At 43.5% G+C, this 18,208-nt stretch overlaps 1 protein-coding gene across 1 annotated transcript; it reads right to left on the bottom strand.

The window, feature by feature from the left end:
* Positions 1-431: 431 nt before the first annotated feature.
* CHAMP1 (chromosome alignment maintaining phosphoprotein 1) lies at positions 432-11,983 on the bottom strand. Its single transcript, XM_083885215.1, has 2 exons — positions 11,920-11,983; positions 432-4,110 (listed from the first exon to the last, which is right to left on the bottom strand). The coding sequence occupies exon 2, from the start codon at positions 4,049-4,051 to the stop codon at positions 1,214-1,216; it is 2,838 nt and encodes a 945-aa protein (XP_083741341.1). The 5' UTR covers positions 4,052-4,110; positions 11,920-11,983; the 3' UTR covers positions 432-1,213.
* Between the last annotated feature and the right edge of the window lie 6,225 nt (positions 11,984-18,208).

Below are 18,208 nucleotides of genomic sequence, written 5' to 3'. Positions count from 1 at the left end.
CCACTAGCACCTTCATATCCCTAAACCCGTATTTAAAACAGCTTGTCTAGGCAGAACTCAGCTGGAGAGGAATTCCTTCTTCCTTGTGCTGCCTCCACTTAAAATCTACATTCCTGCTGGATTATAAAGTACTTATGTGCTTTTAACAAATAACACACAAGTCACACAAAGGTCAGCATCCTAAATAACAGTGCATAAATTCTTGTTTTCCTTTATTTACATCTGACATGCTCTTCTGAAAGAGACGGGAAACTTCGACCAACCTTGCTTAGTGACGACTGAGGCTGATGATCGGGGAGTTGAAGCTTTCAAAGCAGATCTCCTGGGTAATTTTGTATCTCTTGTTGCCAAAGATAATTAAATGATACTACCTTGAACACAAAGGTATTGTTCCTGAGTTGAACAAAAAAAAAAAACCAAATTATGGCCAACACCAGGTTGGGTTTCTTTTATTGTTAAAACATTAAAGCATAACATTTCACCAAATACAGGAAATTTAGGGGTTGTCTGACATTACAAACATCTGTATCATCAAGAGAAAGTGTTGAGCTATACATAGTCTGACGTTAATCTATCAATTTAATGTTTATTAGTACATGACTAAAACATGGCCAAAATACAGAACCACAAAATAAGTACCTTGATGCTTCTAAATCTGAGACAAATCAGAGAATTGAGTGCAATAAATTTCCAGCAAATGTCTATACACTCAATTTCAACCTCAGGGCAAAATCATTCCAGGAATATTGGTAGTTCCTCATATTCTGGCTCATTCACATTCAATTTAGTGAGAATTTTGATTTGAGAACTTGATAAAAACATTTTTAAAAATACAACATTTAACAAATGTGAAAAAAGAAGTTGTCTTCACAGGAAAATATGGATTGCTTGCCACTCCAGTCCTTAATTGCCTATATGTTTTACAAATCTTTACAAAACTAATTTGTATCCATTTTGGTTTCAAAAACATAGTACATCTGAAAAATAAAATATGACTCTACTGATGGGTAATACAAAGACATGAACACGCATTTAAAATTACTTTCAAAAGTAAATCTTTTCAGTAATACAGCTATAAGACAAGTTAAACATAGTACAATAAACCATGCATCTTCTGACTTGTCAGATCAGCTAAACTACTCGGTTAACATACAGTAACACTTTTGAACACTTCATAAATTCAGCTTTTCTAGCACAAGGAAAAAAAAAAAGATTAAATTTGTTCTTCAAGTGGTTCAAGGCTGTCCAAGTGTTTTTTAGGTGTATCATCACTATGACGGCTTTGGCAATGGGTTAAATGTTTCTTAAAGCCTCGAGGAAAATTTGACTCAAAATTACAACGGGGACACTTCAACAAACTTTGACCATGAGCAGCAACATGATTTTTAAGAAGAGACTCCAAGAGGAAAGCTTTACCACATATTTTACATTTGTATGGGCTTTGAACATTATGCTTGTTAACTAAATGATGCAAGACAGCACCTTTTTTCATTGCTCGACAGCAACAAATTTTGCAGTAATACTTTCCCTTGCCACGCTTCATGTATTTTGCTATTTCTTCTTCAGAGATGAAAGCCTCTTTCTCTTCAGTAAACTGAAGCACACACTGTGGCTGCGTAGGAGTAGTTGCATCCATTTTGCTCTCTTTGCTGTAATCAGATGCCTCCATATCATACTGCTCTTGGTCACTGTTGGATTCTTGCTCCTTTATTTCCATTGAGTCCACTGCTGTTTTTCCACACTCACTGCTATTTAGTTCAGAATCTGAGTTCTCCTGGTTTTCCATCTTGGGCTTCTTTTTTGGGCATGAATATAACATGTGTTCAGGTGATTCTTTGGCTAATATTGATTGTTCATCCTGGGAGAATAAATCATCCAGTGGTTTCTGATCATCTAAACTGTGAGAGAGAAAGTCACTCTCACCAGACTCACTAGGTGTTTGGGGCTCGGAGAAAAAGCCCGAAGCGGACTTGTGAGGCTCGGGAAACAGGATGTTCTTCTGGATTTCAGAAGGTACAGTAGTTTCAGCATGTCTCTGGACATCAGAGGATAGAGCAGCAGCAGGCTTCTGCATCTCCGAAAATACAGCATGCTTTTGAACATCAGGGGAAACAGCAGATTTCTGGCAGTCTGTGAAAACAGCTTGTTTGAGTGTCTCAGGAGAAACAGGAGTAGGTTTCTGGGACTCAGTAAAGAGGCCGTGTTTCTGAACTTCAGGAGATGTGGATTTCTGAGACTCTAAGAAGGAAGTAGACTCCTGAACTTCAGAGGAAACGGAAGTGAGCTTTTGGGCTTCAGAAAACAGGGTATGCTTCTGGACTTCAGAAGAAACAAGAGCGGATTTTTGGGTTTCAGAACACAGAGCTTGTTTTTGACCTTCAGTAGAAACAGCAGAAGCAGACGTCTGATTCTGGGGCTCAGAAAAGACAGCACGTTTCTGGACATCAGTAGAAGCAGTAGGATTAGATTTACGAGTCTCTGGGAACAACACTCTTTTCCGAGGTTCAGGGAAATGAGCCCGTTTCTGAATCTCAGATGAAGCAGCAGAGGTGGATTTCTGAGTTTCAGGAAAATACATAGACTTCCGTGACTCAGAGAGTTTCCAAGATTCAGGAGATACTGAAACACCAGGCTTACGGACCTCAGGAAAGAAAGAAGGCTTCCAAGAGTCAGAGGAAACAGTGTGACTAGACTTTCGAAGCTCAGGAGAAACAGGGGGAGAATGCTTCCATGTGTCAGGGGACAGAACAGGTTTCCAGCCTTCAGGGTAAACAGACGAGATGGGTTTCCAGGGCTCAGAAGAAACAAGAGTAGACTTCTGGGATTCAGAAAAGGACATAGACTTACAGGAATCAGAAACAAGCCTCCTAGGTTCCGGCAACACAACCGAACCAGGCCTTCGGGACTCAGGGGCAGACCTCCGGGATTCTACAGACACTGACATGGCAGGCTTTGAAGCCCAGGGAGAAACTGTGGAAGACTTCTGCACTTCATGAGGTGAAGCCCTCCAGGGCTCAGGGGAAACAGGTGGCCCGGGTCTCCATGACTCTGGTGAAACTGCAGAAGCAGGTCTCCGGGCTTCAGGGGAAGCAGCAGAAGCGGGCCGACGCATTTGAGAGGGATGCCTCCGTGGCTCAGGAGATCCAGTTGGGGCATACCTCCGTGGTTCAGGGGACACTGCTGGAGGGGGTTTCTTTGGCTCTGGTGACACAGCTGGGGAGTATCTGCGGGGCTCTGGAGACACAGCGGGAGAATGGCGCCGAGGCTCTGGCGATATGGCAGGGGAATACCGACGGGGCTCTGGAGACGTTGCTGGGGAGTGCCAACGGGGCTCTGGAGACACAGCTGGGGCTGGCTTCTGTGGGTCGGGGGACACAGCAGGAGATGGCTTCTGTGGGTCAGGAGACACGACAGGAGATGGCTTCTGTGGGTCAGGAGACACAGCAGGAGATAGCTTCTGTGGGTCAGGAGACACAGAGGAGGCTAACTTCTCTGGATCGGGAGATGTGGCCTGGGCTGACTTTTCCGGATCTGGGGACACAGTCTGGACTGACTTCTCCGGCTCTGAGGAAGTCACCTGAGCAGACTTCTGGGGCTCTGGAGATACAGAAGATTTCTGAAGGTTGGGGGAAACAACAGGTTCAGATTTGGGGAGTTCAGGAGAAAGGGCAGGTTTGCGTGACTCAGGGGAAAGGGAAGGTTTCTGTGGCTCCAACGTGACACTTTTTTTGGATGAATCTGAATCTCCCTCTACCTGTTGCTCTTTCTGCTCTTCATTCCACTTTTCAGGTGCTGCATGCTGTGCTTTGATGTGATAATATACGTTGCAATACATCTTGCTGGTAAAGAAACATTTATGGCAGTGAAACAGTTTTGCACTTTTTTGATAAAATATAAGTTTACCCAAACCAGCAGTATCCATTTCATCACAATACTCTGGGTGAACGGTGCCCATATGAATTTGTATGTTTTCATAGTCAGTTCCCCTGAAGCTGCAGTAGTCACACTCCAAGCGCTCTGTGGTTTTACGTAGTATCTGCAACATGTCCATTTTTCTATAGGCAGTAAGTTTCCACAGCACTGCACCTTTCAAAGAGGAATTTTCAGTTCCTGCAACAAAGGAAAAAGATCTGTATAGTTATCCATCCATGTTAATTTCAACTCTGTCATTCCTAAATAACCACATGAGCTTTTCCCTGCTCACCTCCTCCCTTTTTAGCATAAATTTTGCAGAGATACTGACTGCTTCATAGAGAAATCCAAACATAGGTGTCATCAACTCCTGAAAGGCATTTTGCATCAGTAAAACTTGAAAAAACAAAGCTTACATTTAACAATAGGCTTTTCAACCTATGTAAAAAACTGGAAGCAAATTATAAAGAAGAACCCAGGTGATGAAGAGTAGTTTGAATTTAATTTGATAAATGTGACTTGTTTTCTCCATTTTCTTCTCTTCCCATATTTGATGTGCTTTTACTGACATTGTATTATTTACATTATACATGTAAAATGAAAACAAAAAGTACTTTGGAAAGTACTTGAAACACTGCCACTGAGATAAGGCCATTTAAAAAATACATCTCCATCATTAAATTTCAAAACAAATCAGCAGTTTTTGAAAATGACCAAAAAAAAAAAAAAAATCAAGAAAACCGTAGCCTAAAGCCTAGGCTGTTTTCATCTGTCAAATACTGACTTCCTTTCATTAATTACATGAAAAAAAATAATGCTGATCATAAAAACATCTATTATGAAAAGGACATTTCCTGTTCCATTATTTCATCTGTTGCCCCAATAGCAACAAAAATACTATTTAAGAAAAACAGCAGGGGTTTTTTTCCCCCCAGTTGGTAACAGTCTGCTGTATCCAGAACATTTTTTCCCTCACCCCAAAGATGGAAATCTCTCAAAATTAATGTTTTTTGCAACACTTTAAAAAGCCCAATATAACAATAACAAAAACAAACAGACCCAAAAAACCCAAACAAAAACCACCCAAACATAAATAGCTTTTAATGATTTGACTAGATTCCCCTATTTCCAACAGAATTTAATCAGATTAGCTACTCCAATAAGCAGAAAAACAAGTCTAGCCATATTCTGTAAGTTACATCGACATAAAAGTGGAAGGTAAAAAGGACATTTCAGTGAAATGCACACACTTTTTTCTTGTAGGTTGAAATTAAGCAGTTGTTACATGATTAATCATGCTAAGCTATCAACCTAATTTTGGGGGGTCTTGTAAAACACACTGCTTCAAAACACTCAAAATTGGTTTATTTTAACATTATTTTACCTCTCTAAATATATATTAGACTAATAAGTCTAAAAATATGCATTCAAAGCAAGTTTTCTTAATTTATTCCTAAAGCATTTTTCCCCTGGTTTCTTATGGAAATGAGGCTTACACAAACACATTGCCCTACAGTCAATGCCAATCAAACTGGACAAAGCAATCCAGCCTTACTTTGCATTTCTACACCTTTCATGAAAATCAGGAGCTGGAGAATGCAAGCAATGCCTCCACTGAGGCAGAATATGTCACTCAGCAGCGACTTCTTCTGTTTAGCCTCTACACAAATAGTCTTGAAAGATTCAGAGCAAGCAGTGTCTGATTCAGCTTGTAATTAAGGAAAAGGGGAAAGAATTAAAAATACTACAGCAGTGAGCTGCTTTGCGCTTGGGGCAGGGACAGATTGAAAGCAAATTAGCAGTGCTGCTAAAGGATGAGATGGATATGCAAAAAACCAGGAAAGAAGGATTGGCTAAGGAGCAAGAGGGCACAAATCCTTAAGAAACAGAGGTTCACTAGCTCAGCTGCCTCATGGAACAACTCCTTTGCAGGCACTCTGAGTACAGGCTTCACATTAAGCCACAGGAACAGGTAGATTTCCAACAGGGAAGCACAGTGGAACCACATACAGTGTTAAGAAGGATCCTGCTTTACAACCATGAGGCAAATGAACAGCATCCGACCACAACCTAGCTACGAATGAGAAGTAATTACTCTGCTCTACAAACCTTTGGGGTATAAGCTGCAGTTTCCCAGCACTGCTGGCAGCCATGCAAAAGACACATCAAATTGTAGCCCACACCACATTCAGTGTTGACCCAAAACACTTCCCAACATCTTATAACAAACTTTTTATGTCTGTAAAAGAGGAAAACAAAACAAAAAGATGACAGCAGTGCTCAGTGGGCTATATCTCCGCAACAGAAAATAACTTGCCAATTGTAGAAATTCATAGTGCATCATGTCTTAGTACTCCAAAAGGCTTCCAGTCTTTATGAATTGCAGTTTATGTTTTGTTTGCAGGACTTGGGACAATGAAAGAAAAGGAAGATTTAAATTTGAAAGCAGAAATTTCTGAATTGCTGATATGAGCAAAATAAAAAGGTTTGGTGGGGTTTTTTAATCAAATCACAGCCGAACATAATTAGGACAATAAAGACATACTGAGGTAATCACATTTTTAGACTTGAAAGGGAATTTTTCAATTCCAAAATTGGTTGTAATCCTGAATTATCCATATTCTTTTCACTAGAATACCAAAAAAGGGCTTTCCCAAATTGAAATTATCACGGTTTATAACAAAGTTTACCAATCTTTTCTACTCTCTTCATAATTTCCCTGCTCTTCGCCTGTCACCTGTCACCCTTGCTGCAGTTTTTTATTATTCACTGAAATACACCTCACCCCACCTCCCATCCTCTTCTTTTACTCAGCTCTACCTTACACTTTATGATGAAAATTCCCACTTTTTTTTCTATAATGATTAGAAAAAGTCAGTGGCTCCCTTCCACAAATTGTCAAAGTTGCTGCTAAGCTTTGTGACCATGAGATTACTTTGAAATCAAAGAAGTTACAGGCACAGTCTAGACATCCAAAAGTCTTGACAGTCAAGCCTTTTGTATAAGAAATAACATTAAAGAGCTCAAGGCACTTTCTCTCATATTGCCATCACTCACCATTTTTAGTTTTGTAACTCAACCCACTGTATCTGGCAGTCACTGAAGCAACTGTCTCTTCTGCTGAAATCTCTACTTAATCGAGGCATCCCACTGTGCAAGACAACTCTTCAGTACTGTTGCACCTTAGGCCACAAGTCCATGGAATGGTAAACTTAGTTTTAGAATAGTTACTGAGATCAGTAACAAACTTAAACAGAGCTGAGCCCCTACTAAGTCATGTTATCAATTTAAATTTGTTGAAACACTTCTGAAAGAATGAACTCAGATGTTGCTGGTACACTCAGCATATCTCAAAATAGCTAGTTTGAAATATTTTCCTGTCAAGCCTTCTCAATATTGAACTCCAATCCCACTGTCTCTACATGGTTTTGGTTGCTGCCCTCCTCTGTACTCAGGTTTATCACAGAGATGACTCGGCTTCATACTGCTCTTTGCCATCAGCTCTTGGTCTGCACTGGATCCTGCTTGCCTAGTTGGGTGAAAGTGCAAGGAACAACACGTCACTGTTTTCCAGAGTCCCACACCAGCAGAGCCAGCCAGCCTAGAAACCATATGCTCAGTAAGCAGCTCCCCATGGCCTTGCTCTGCATGAACTGTGATGTAATCTGTGCTCAGCAGCATCTTTTTGGAAACACTAAGAGAGATGGACCGTGCTCCCCCTGTGTAAATGCATTATTACAGACATTAGAGGGAACTAGCTCTGTGCTGCTGCAAATCAAACCCATAAAAAGGCTAAGGAAAATAACTAGTGTGATCAATCTGTCAGGGTGCTCCATGTGCACTGCAGAGAAGTGGATCAAGTACTAAATCCCAATATCATTCTAGTCCTCTGAAGTTCTTTGAGGACAAGTATGAATTTCAGGATGAAGATCAAATTGTCATGAGCAACAGCTTCTCCATGAAACAAAGCAGAAGTGTCAAGACTTCTTGAATACTCCTACGGGGACAAAGAGGCTGCCACCTCCGCAAGTACAAATAACTGCTGTGCAGGCTCCAGGCCACTTTGTTTAGCTGAACACTGCCAGGCCATAAAGGACACCTGAACATTCCCCTGTTTGAGCTCTAAGTTAACAGGGTGTGCAGTACAGCAATGGCTGTAACTGAGGCTGTGCTGCAAGCCACTGTAACACCATAAAGCACAACACATTCCTTAATTGCTCTTTCTACATTCCCTCCTACTTTTCTCACTTTCCATGGCTGCAACATTGAGAAAACAAATACAGATGCAGCCAAATAGAACTAATTATCTGTTCTGAGAACACACTACAACCAAGGCAGAAGCCCAGCATTTATGCCTGTCCTGCATACACATCCTGCTTTCAAGACAAAATACTGTGATTCAACTAAGATTCTGGGGCTTGCAATACTAAATTTTAAATTAAGGTAGCCAAGACTCATTCAAAGTCTTCCTAAGACGTGACATTTCCCACTGAAATCTACCTGAACAGGTAAGTGCTTCTGGCTAAAAACTCACTACATCCTCAGATATCAAGCACAGTAACAGCATCAGCACCAACTCAGCTCTTACCTGACTCTAAGTGGCACAGATCAATGTCCATCACTCAGGTTTAAAGCTGCCAGAAGAAACAAATCTCAGCAGTGGGACCACCAGTCCCTACTGCTGCTCCATCAGCCACCTGCCCCAGCCCCTCTTCTTTCATACATGTTTAGAATCTGCATACAGAGGTTCCTACCACCAACTCTCTCTCCTCTCTCCACTGAGATGCTGAAAATCCTTACACCAGTTCCTGTCCCTTGAACAATGCAGTTCTGGTCATAATCTCCTCCAGCAGAGGAAGAACAGAAAAACAGCATGGGGAAAGGATTGGTAACAAGGGCATGTATCTACCTGAGAAATGAACAACCATCAGTGCTTTTCTTGATTTGTTCTTAGCAGCCAAGAGGCTAAAGTCATGATTTGACAGAAAGAAGAAGCACCCAGGAAGTCAGAGGCAGTGAGATAACCGCAAATTCAACCAAAGGCTGGTTATGATTATCACAAAGCAGCCACAGAGTGGAGTCAAAAGTATCAGAAGTTTCTGTTGAGCTCATGTTAAACTGAGCAATAGGAGCGTCCTAAGCTAATGCACAGAGAGGAGAGACCTCCTGATGTCTCTCCAGCCATGATGTCACACATCCAGCCATGTCAGAGATGGTTCCTGGATTCCACATCCCATCTTCCACGAGGATCCCACTTAAGATTAAGCCATGCCTTCTACAGTCTCTCAAAAACCTCCCAGTAGAAGAGAAGTGGGAAAATGCAGAGGAGATATCTGCATATAAGAAGGAATCCAAACAGGGGATGGCACTACAAGACTCTAGCAGTGAACAAGATGTCTCTACTTTTTAACTCCATTCCAATTTCATAGCTACAAGTCTTCCAATCATTCCTGGTAATTTTTAATAAACACATTCTACACTTTAGCATTGCAACATTTAATATATACTTGCACTTTTCCTCTACAGAAGACAAGCTTTGACTGTTCGAGGGAAGGAACAAAGGGCTCAAAGCTAAAGATCTAGACTGTCTGAGCACAGAAAAGTAGATTTCTTTTAACATTACATGGAGAAATTCAAAGCACAGCAACAAGTAGTCTGCGACACCATTGTTCAAAATCAGACTGTCTCGGTTCCCAGTGGCAGAAGAATCTCTAACTCTTTTTTCTCTCAATAAACAATCAAGCCTGGTGAAACACAAGCAGATAGAAGACATGAAACATACTTTAATGACACCAACATAGCTGGGAAAATGGCCCAGAAGAAAGTCCTGTGATTTTCTGCAATGCCCTACAATCACACATAGGATTCCCTATACCAGTCTGCACAGGAAGGATCACTGTTTATTTTGATTAGCTTTGTAAGTTTCTTGCAGGCAAAAGGTTCAGTCATAACTTCTGTCAGTGAGGAGGGTGGTCAATGGTAAATTTGTTTCCACCAAAAGAAAACTGGGTAAGCGAGACACAGCAGCATCATTGCCTCTGCTAGCAATGAAACAGATCCAGACTTTTGCTGGGTTTAAGCAAAAGGAAAAATTACATGTTCTTGCAGTGCCAAAAAGTAAATGGCAGTCTGGTGGCAGCATGATGCTTCTCTTGAAGCTGCATCCCTGTGTTGTGACTGACATAGAGAAGCTTAGCTCCCAGAGGAAGCTGCACACAAACATCCTACAGCGGGGCAGAACAGACACTTCACAGGGCACTAGGCAGGTAAGGGCATCACTTCCAAGGCACCAGGAGCAAGACAGGCAGCCCTGTGCTCCTGCTAGTCCAGAAGTGTCCACAGCATCTGACTACAACCTCACATCTGAACTCCCAGCTACCAGACAGTCCATTCAGGCTAAGTTCCATCAGCAACAATTGCTGAACAGGTCTTTAAAATTACACAGCTACACAAGGCACAAACACTCCGACCCAACCAGCCACTGAAACAGTAAAATATGCTAAGAACACGGGAGGCACCAGATCCAGGCAGGAAATGCTGTTTTATGAAGTTCCACGTTTCCAGGAAAGGTTCAAGTCAGGGGAGATCTACAAAGTGACAATACTTGATGCACATGCAGATGACTTAAGAAACACAAAGCATCCAGAACTGCAGTAATTTTGCAATAATTCAATCTTTTTTAAGAGAATGACAAGTCTACACAACATTAGTTCTCAACAGAAGATCTAACAACAGTCCAAATTGCAGAGTAAAATTAATGTACCTTTGACAGATTCAAGACAGAAGAAATTAATTCCATGTACTTCTGACACAGCTAACTCCAAGTTCACAATTCCACTTAGTTGGCTTCCAAAAACAGACCCTAAAACCTTACTGCTGCAGTACTGTACCTGAGCTAATGAAGTGCCACTAGACTATTATAATCTAACCAAGAACTGAGTTAAGGTTGTGAAACTTGGTGATGACTGCCTAGGAATTCCATTTACACTACCCTGAAAGAATATGGGGTTCAAGGGAAGGTTACAGAAGAGAAATATGAAATCTAAGGTTTCTATATTCCTCACTTGCAAAAATTCATAGAATAACTGGGGCTGGAAAAGACTCTGAGATCATCGAGCTCCAACCTATGACTGAACACCACCTTGTCAAGCAGACCATGGCACTCAGTGCCCCGTCCAGTCCTTCCCTGAACACCTGCAGGGACAGGGACTCCAACACCACCCTGGGCAGCCCAATCCAATGTCTAATCACTTTCGCAGTGAAAAAATTCTTTCTAATGTCCAATCTGAACGGCCGCTGGTGCAATGTAAGGTTATGTCCTTTCTGTCACTTGTTGCCTGGGAGGAGAGGCCGACCCCCACCTGGCTACAGCCTCCTTTCAGGTGGTTGTGGAGAGCGGTAAGTTCCCCTCTGAGCCTCCCGTTCTGCAGCCCAACCCAGCCCGGCTCCCGCAGCCGCTCCGCACAGGACACGCTCCCCAGAACTGCTGTGAGCTGGTCCTGCACCTGCTCCTCCGCTCCACGTGCGGTCCCGCAGCTATTTCTGTCACCGGGAAGGGCCCGGTCCCGGCGGGGACGCGTCCCGTGCCCAACTCGCTATCCCGGGACAGCGGGCCGGCAGCGCCCCTCCCGCTCCGCGCCCCGCCGGCCCCGCCGTAACTTTCCCGCGGGCGGGGGCTGCCTGCGGGCTCGGCTCTCCCGGGGCCGCCGCTCCCCCCGCCCGGCCCTCCCGGGGCCGCACCCCCGGGGCCGGGGCCACGCCGCCCGCCCATTCATCCCGCCCCTCCGGGCGCTCTCCCCCGCCGCCTCCCCTCTCCCTCGTCCCTCCCGTGCGCGGCCCCGCCGGTTTTGTTCCCCCCGCGCCGGCACCGGCGGCCGCCGCCGCCCCCCGCGCGGCGGGGGCCGGACAAGGGGAAGGCCCAGGCCCGGTGCCCAGGGGGAGGGAGGGAGGCGCGGCGGGCCCGGCGGCGGGCGCGGGGGGCGAGCGGGACGCGGCGCCCGCACTCACCGTTCGGCGCCTCCGGGACGGCGGGCGCGGGGCCGGGGGGGCCGGGCCGGGCTCCCCCCGCCAATGGCGGCGGCGGCGGCGGCGGGAGGCGGGGCCGGGTCACGTGCCGCGGCCGCGGCGGCGGGGACGGGGCGGGGCCGGGCGCGCGCCTCCCGCCCGCCGGCAGGGGGCGCTGCCGCACCGGGGGCCCGGCCTGTCCGGGAGCCGCAGCGGGTTCGGCCAGGGCGGGGGGAGTTCCAGATTCCCAGAAACACAGAGTCACAAAGTCACAAACTGGGCTGCAAAAGACTTCTGAGATCCTCGACTATGACCAAACACCACCTTGTGAACAAGACCACGGCCCTCGGTGCCATGCCCCGTTTTCCTTAAACACCTCCAGGGACGGTGACTCCACCACTTCCCTGGACAGCCCATTCCAATAACCAATCATCCTCGGAGTGAAGAAATTCTTCCTAATAGCCAACCTAAAAGTCCCTTGATGCAGTTTGTGTCCTCCCATCCTGTCGCAGGCTGCCTGGGAGAAGGGCCTGACCCCACCCGGCTACAGCCTCCCACAGGTCACTGTGGAGTGGCGAGCTCTCCCCTCGCCTCCTGCTCTCCAGGCCGAACAGCTCCACCTCCCTCAGCCGCTCCCTGGGGGACACCGCCTCCATCGCTCCTCTCTGGATCTGCCCCAGCCCATCGATATCCCTCCTGAATTGAGGGGCCCAGAAATGGACACAGGACTGTAAGTGTGGGCTCACCAGTGCCTAATAGGCTACACCTCAAGTACTGTGTCCAGTTCTGGACCCCTCAATTCAGGAATTGCTTTTTCTTTTGGTTTTTGCAGTGCTTTTTGTCCAGTGTGGAAAGAATGTCAGACTCACAGAATTGCAGAACCAATTAACCTGGAAAAGACCTCTGAGATCAACTCCAACCTATGACTGAACACCCCCATGTCAACCAGACCACAGCACTAGGTATCATGTCCAGTTTTTCCTTAAACACCTCCAGGACCAGTTACTCCCTGGAGGTGTTTAGGGAAAGACTCCCTGGAGGCTGAGGGACATTTTGTTTGGACAGAAGGTGTAGGTAACCCACCTTATCTAGTCTTGTTACTAGATCTGTTAGTGTGAAACTACACTGAATGATCAGTATTTGTAAATAAACAATGTGGGGTTTATTATAGAACTTGGTTGCAAAGGAAAACGGGTATGGAGTTATTTTGGTGGTTATTATCTATAGTAATACAACATGAAAGCATTGCAGTATGAAAGTGGAATATCACCCAAGGACACAGACAAGGGGAAAGAAAAGAAAGAAAAGAAAGGAAGGAAAGAAAGAAAAGGAAGGAAGGAAAGAAAAGAGGAAGGAAGGAAGGAAGGAAGGAAGGAAGGAAGGAAGGAAGGAAGGAAGGAAGGAAGGAAGGAAGGAAGGAAGGAAGGAAGGAAGGAAGGAAGGAAGGAAGGAAGGAAGGAAGGAAGGAAGGAAGGAAGGAAGGAAGGGAAAGAAAGAAAGAAAGAAAGAAAGAAAGAAAGAAAGAAAGAAAGAAAGAAAGAAAGAAAGAAAGAAAGAAAGAAAGAAAGAAAGAAAGAAAGAAAGAAAGAAAGAAAGAAAGAGAAAGAACATGAGGAGAGGAGAGGAGAGGAGAGGAGAGGAGAGGAGAGGAGAGGAGAGGAGAGGAGAGGAGAGGAGAGGAGAGGAGAGGAGAGGAGAGGAGAGGAGAGGAGAGGAGAGGAGAGGAGAGGAGAGGAGAGGAGAGGAGAGGAAAAAAGGAAACAAGAGTTTGTGGATCTCACCACCCTAAGCCTCACAACAAGACTTGGTTGCTGTACAGTCTTGCTTAAAGTGGTGATTGAGTGATGAGGGAAGTCCCGAAGAAGCGGTGAGGAAAAATTGGCGGAACACATAATCTCTTGGGTTTATATTCACTCAGGTTTAGGTGAACATAAATCAGGTACCTCCTCAGGAGCAAGGAGCTTGATCTAATACTATGGATTATGGGAGGCTTAAGGAGTCCTGAACATCTTCTAAGACAACACAGCTGCCCATCCGAGCAGCAAGCAGCACAGTTGAGTCAGTTGTGCCCCATTATGTCCCATCAGCAGAGATGAACAGGCTCAGGTCACACAAGAACTCCCCTCCCGGCATTTCCCCGGGGGAGGGATGGGGAGCCCCACAGCCAAGTGGTTTGTGCAAGGAGGCACAACTTAGCGTGACAAGGGGCACAATCCTCTGCACAGGATCCAGCTCCTGTCTCACTCACAGCCCATCATTCACCCTGTGCCTTATCAGATCAGCGGTTTAGCCATTACACAACTAAAGGTTCACCTACTGCATCTCAACCAAGCACCGGGGCATCTTCACAAATGAGGAATGTTTTGAGTCATTGTCTCTTAATAGTTCAGTCTCTCACACGTCCTCATTGCTCTCTACATCTTCCAGAGGAGGGAAGCAGAGGGAAAGACGCTAAACTTTTCTCCATGGTACCCACTGAGAGGACATGTGGGAATGGCTCAGAGCTCCTTCAGGGAAGATTCGGGCTGGACATTCGACAGCATTTCCTTACCAAGAAGGTGGTCTCTGTGTCAGGCAGCATTTAGCAGTGATCTGTTGCATCCCCTGGCAGTTGGATAGAAGCACCTTTCACCAGGTGTATCTAAGTTTCCAACAAAATCAATCCTGCCCATGCTCTGGAAATGTAGCAGAAGTGTAGTGATCAACTGCAATTACTGATTGATGAGGAATTTCTTTCTTTATTCCACATCCAGATGTCATGGAGAAATCTAGCACTGCAGGCTAGATACTCTCACAATCTTCTGTGTAGTCATGTCCCAGACTCATACCTCTTTGATTACAGATTATACATTCATCATTAGGGATTGTGGTTTTCCCATGACTAACAAAAAACAACTGGTTGTTTCCATCCAAATCTTCAGCTCAAAGTGCTCTTGCTACTCATCCCCCTGGTACTTGCATTTTATCTGGTTTTTATTACTCAAAATGCTGACTCCTGCTTTGTTCATTCATGGAAATAGCATGTAAAGTCAACCCAAGGCCAGCTAATAACCTGCTGTTCGCACTTGATCCTGAGCTTTTCATCTCTTTCTAGTCTGCCAGTGCTTTCACTCATCCTACAGTTTTGAATTAATTTCTAGCTTCTGTAGTTAATAGAATAATTTCCATTGAGAATGGAATCAAACACTTTATTAAATTCCAGAAAAACTGGGTGTACCCCATTTATTAGGTTTCTTCTTAGACAGACTAAGTAAACTTCTCTTCTTTTTCCATGGTACTGTTTACCTGTAGGTGATTTGGAGCTCTTGGAGGATTTCCTTTCAACCTAGCCAAGAAGTTTTCTCAAAGGAAATAAAGAAATCCCACATAGATTTTTTTGCTGGACTAGCAATTACAGAGCAAGAATTGCACTAGAAAACAGAGAATAGATAAAGAACACATCTCAACCACAGTAAATAACTTTTTTTAATAGACTTTTTTTTACTGTATGGTTAAACTTTCTTTTCTAACTTTTTAAGAACTTTTTCCTTTACAACTAGGGATTTCATTTGATTTATGAAATCATGCTAAAATTTTATATATCTCCCTACTTTCAGTTAATATTATTGTGAAAAACATTTGAATATAGTTTGCAGTTCTAGATTGTCTTTTTTTTCCTTTTTTTTTCTTTTTAATAAGCAAAATGTAAAAAATTGCCATGTCTCTAGTAAAAATGCCAGCAGGCATTTGAAGGCATGGAGTTCAATCATCCAAGACAGCTATTTTTTTTTATTCAATTCCTTCTATTAGGCCTCTAAATTACTTTCTGAAATGGCCTTTTTCTTCTTATTATGTGGTAGTAACTGTAAGAAACAGAGCAATGAATTTGTTACCTAACACTGTAGCTATGGAAAGCTCACAATTCATTGGAGATACATCTAAATACCTCCTGAATAATTTTTTTACCTTATGTAACATATTCCCAAGTGTTTTCCTCCTTGTTATTTGATCCTTAATTAAGGAATTTAAAAGTTTCCAATATACAATCAGCTTTAATCTTTGTATTTCAGGATGTTGTTAAATGTTAAGGGAACAAGACTGAGCCTGTTCAGCCCTGGAAATGTTTCCGTTTTTCCTTTGATATCCCGATTTTCTTGACTAAATGCCTGAGAACGTAATTGGACACATAGTGTTGTTTCTGGATGCTGATGACCTTCACCAGCTGTCAAAACTGTGCAAGCACTCCGAGCAGGTAATGTCATATATCAGTGCCCATATTCAAATTTATTGTTAATAAACAAGGTGAAGTGGAACTTCCCTTCAGTCTCATGCAGCAGAACCATCTGCATTTCTGCGCAGCCAGATACAGAGAGCAGCACAACACACACATACCTGGCACAGATCAGTAGTAACAGGCCAAGCCCTCCATGCTGTGGACAATCTAAACCCAAACCCCCTGTCTGGCCAGCTCCCAGAGCCTTCTAGAATTGCTTTTCAATCAGAGTTCACTAGAGTTGGCAACTGAGATCCTGGCAGAAGAAAAAAATCCAAAACACCAATACCCTAAAAGACCCAGCCCCGCTCCACCCCCCTTCAACTTTTATGCAGAATCTTTATATTTGATTTTTGATTTGATATCAACATTTTTAAAGAGAAGAAAAAAAAAGAATCTCCCATTTCTGCATATTTTTGTGTCTCCTGCCTTCTGCACAAGCTGGGAGCCATTTATGGAACTTGCATGGACCATGAGTCTATATGCCATTTTTGTTAAACTTTACCCTTTTGGGGCATGTTGGAGAACTTTTTTTTTTTAATAATCCAGGCTGTTAATTGGAATGGAGCAAAGAACACTACAGTCCAATGTCTTGTGTGTTTGTGTCAATTTGAATCAAAATACTGTAATATTTATGTCACAGTAATGAGCCTCTGATAGTATTTATGTAATGTAGATGGGATATGCAAATGGGGCATATTCAGGAGATCAGGTGTGGCCTAATGAAATATAAATCTCAAAATATATTTGGAAAATATTTACATTTTTTTAGTTATGTAACAATGAAGAAGTTTGGGAGAGGGTTTAACTGCTAAGAGGGAAAACAGCACTTGGTAAGATGAGATTTTCAGTCTTCAAGAACTTCAATGAAAAGCTCAAGTAGAGGCACAGAAGACAGAGTGAATGCCTTTAAGTCACTTAGAAATTATCAGATAAGATTCTGGTTTCCCATTTGTTTCAGATATTTTTTCTTTCTAATGAAACAGTTATAAATAAGTAACTCGAGAATTTTAAGCCTCTCCTCTCATCATATTAGACTTAAACAGCATCACCAACTCACAAGAAATTTTCCACTGATTTTCAACATTCCATCAAGTTTGAGAACAGGAGTACTACTCTATTTTCCCTTTTAAAGCATATTTTATTCTGATATTCAGTATTATTTTGTGCCCCATGAGTGGGTTTTGTCATGTTCATATTTTAGGCTTTTGTTTGGGCTGTTCAGGACTAATACTGCAAATAAATGCCAGCAGAGAAACTCCCTTCAGCATGAAGAGCACTGTTGGCTTAACCACAGATGGACCTCCAAAAATTCTCCAAAAACAACTTTCAGTCATTTGGCTTTAAATTAAAAGAAGCAACAGAGTGTATTTAAAAACTGAATGGGAGGCTGTCAGTACAATGTTTGGAGTTTAATAAGCTTCTCTTTAAAGCTGCAAGAAGCACAAATGTAGGGATTTTTACTGAATATTTACATTCCACATCAGTTTCCTGTAACACAATAGCTCACGATATAATGGAGCCCAATCTCCATCTGACAGAGTGATTTCCATCTTCTTACGTGTCAATGACCTTTGAATTAAATAAGAAACAGGGCAACAGAAATTTGGTGAAGCTATCGAGTGGGTGAAGGTTTTTAATTAAATGTAGAACATTATATTTTAAAAGCAAGAAAACAGATGGCACTGAAGTCAGCTGTGATGTAACCAGACACGATTCCCATTCTGTAGGGATGCTGTCTCTACTTTCAGCTAAGCTGAATTTGCAAAACAAAGTTACTATTGTGGCAATGAGGCTCTCACGCCACGATGAGCTTGCACAAAGGCAGGCAGCAAGCCCGCATTTATTTGATGTCATCGGGAGAAGCATAAAAGATCAAGTGAGCACAGAGCAGGTGGTAGCTCCTCCTGCCTGGCTGCCCCGGCAAGGGAAGCAAGCTCAGGCCCTGCTACATTCCTGTGCAGGAGACGCTGGCGCACGGACTTGAAAACGTATTCTGCTGCCTTAGCCATTGTACTTTGCAGCATCCCCATGAGGGAC

Source organism: Zosterops lateralis (genome assembly GCF_965231275.1).
Source record: "Zosterops lateralis genome assembly, chromosome: 2".
NCBI classification, from domain to species: Eukaryota; Metazoa; Chordata; class Aves; order Passeriformes; family Zosteropidae; genus Zosterops; species Zosterops lateralis.
The sequence above is the reverse complement of the archived record's forward strand: the minus strand, read 5'-3'. Positions and strand labels throughout refer to the sequence as shown.

Coding starts and splice junctions, on each gene's coding strand:
- CHAMP1 (XM_083885215.1), bottom strand. CDS start 4,051: ATGGACATGTTGCAGATACTACGTAAAACCACAGAGCGCTTGGAGTGT.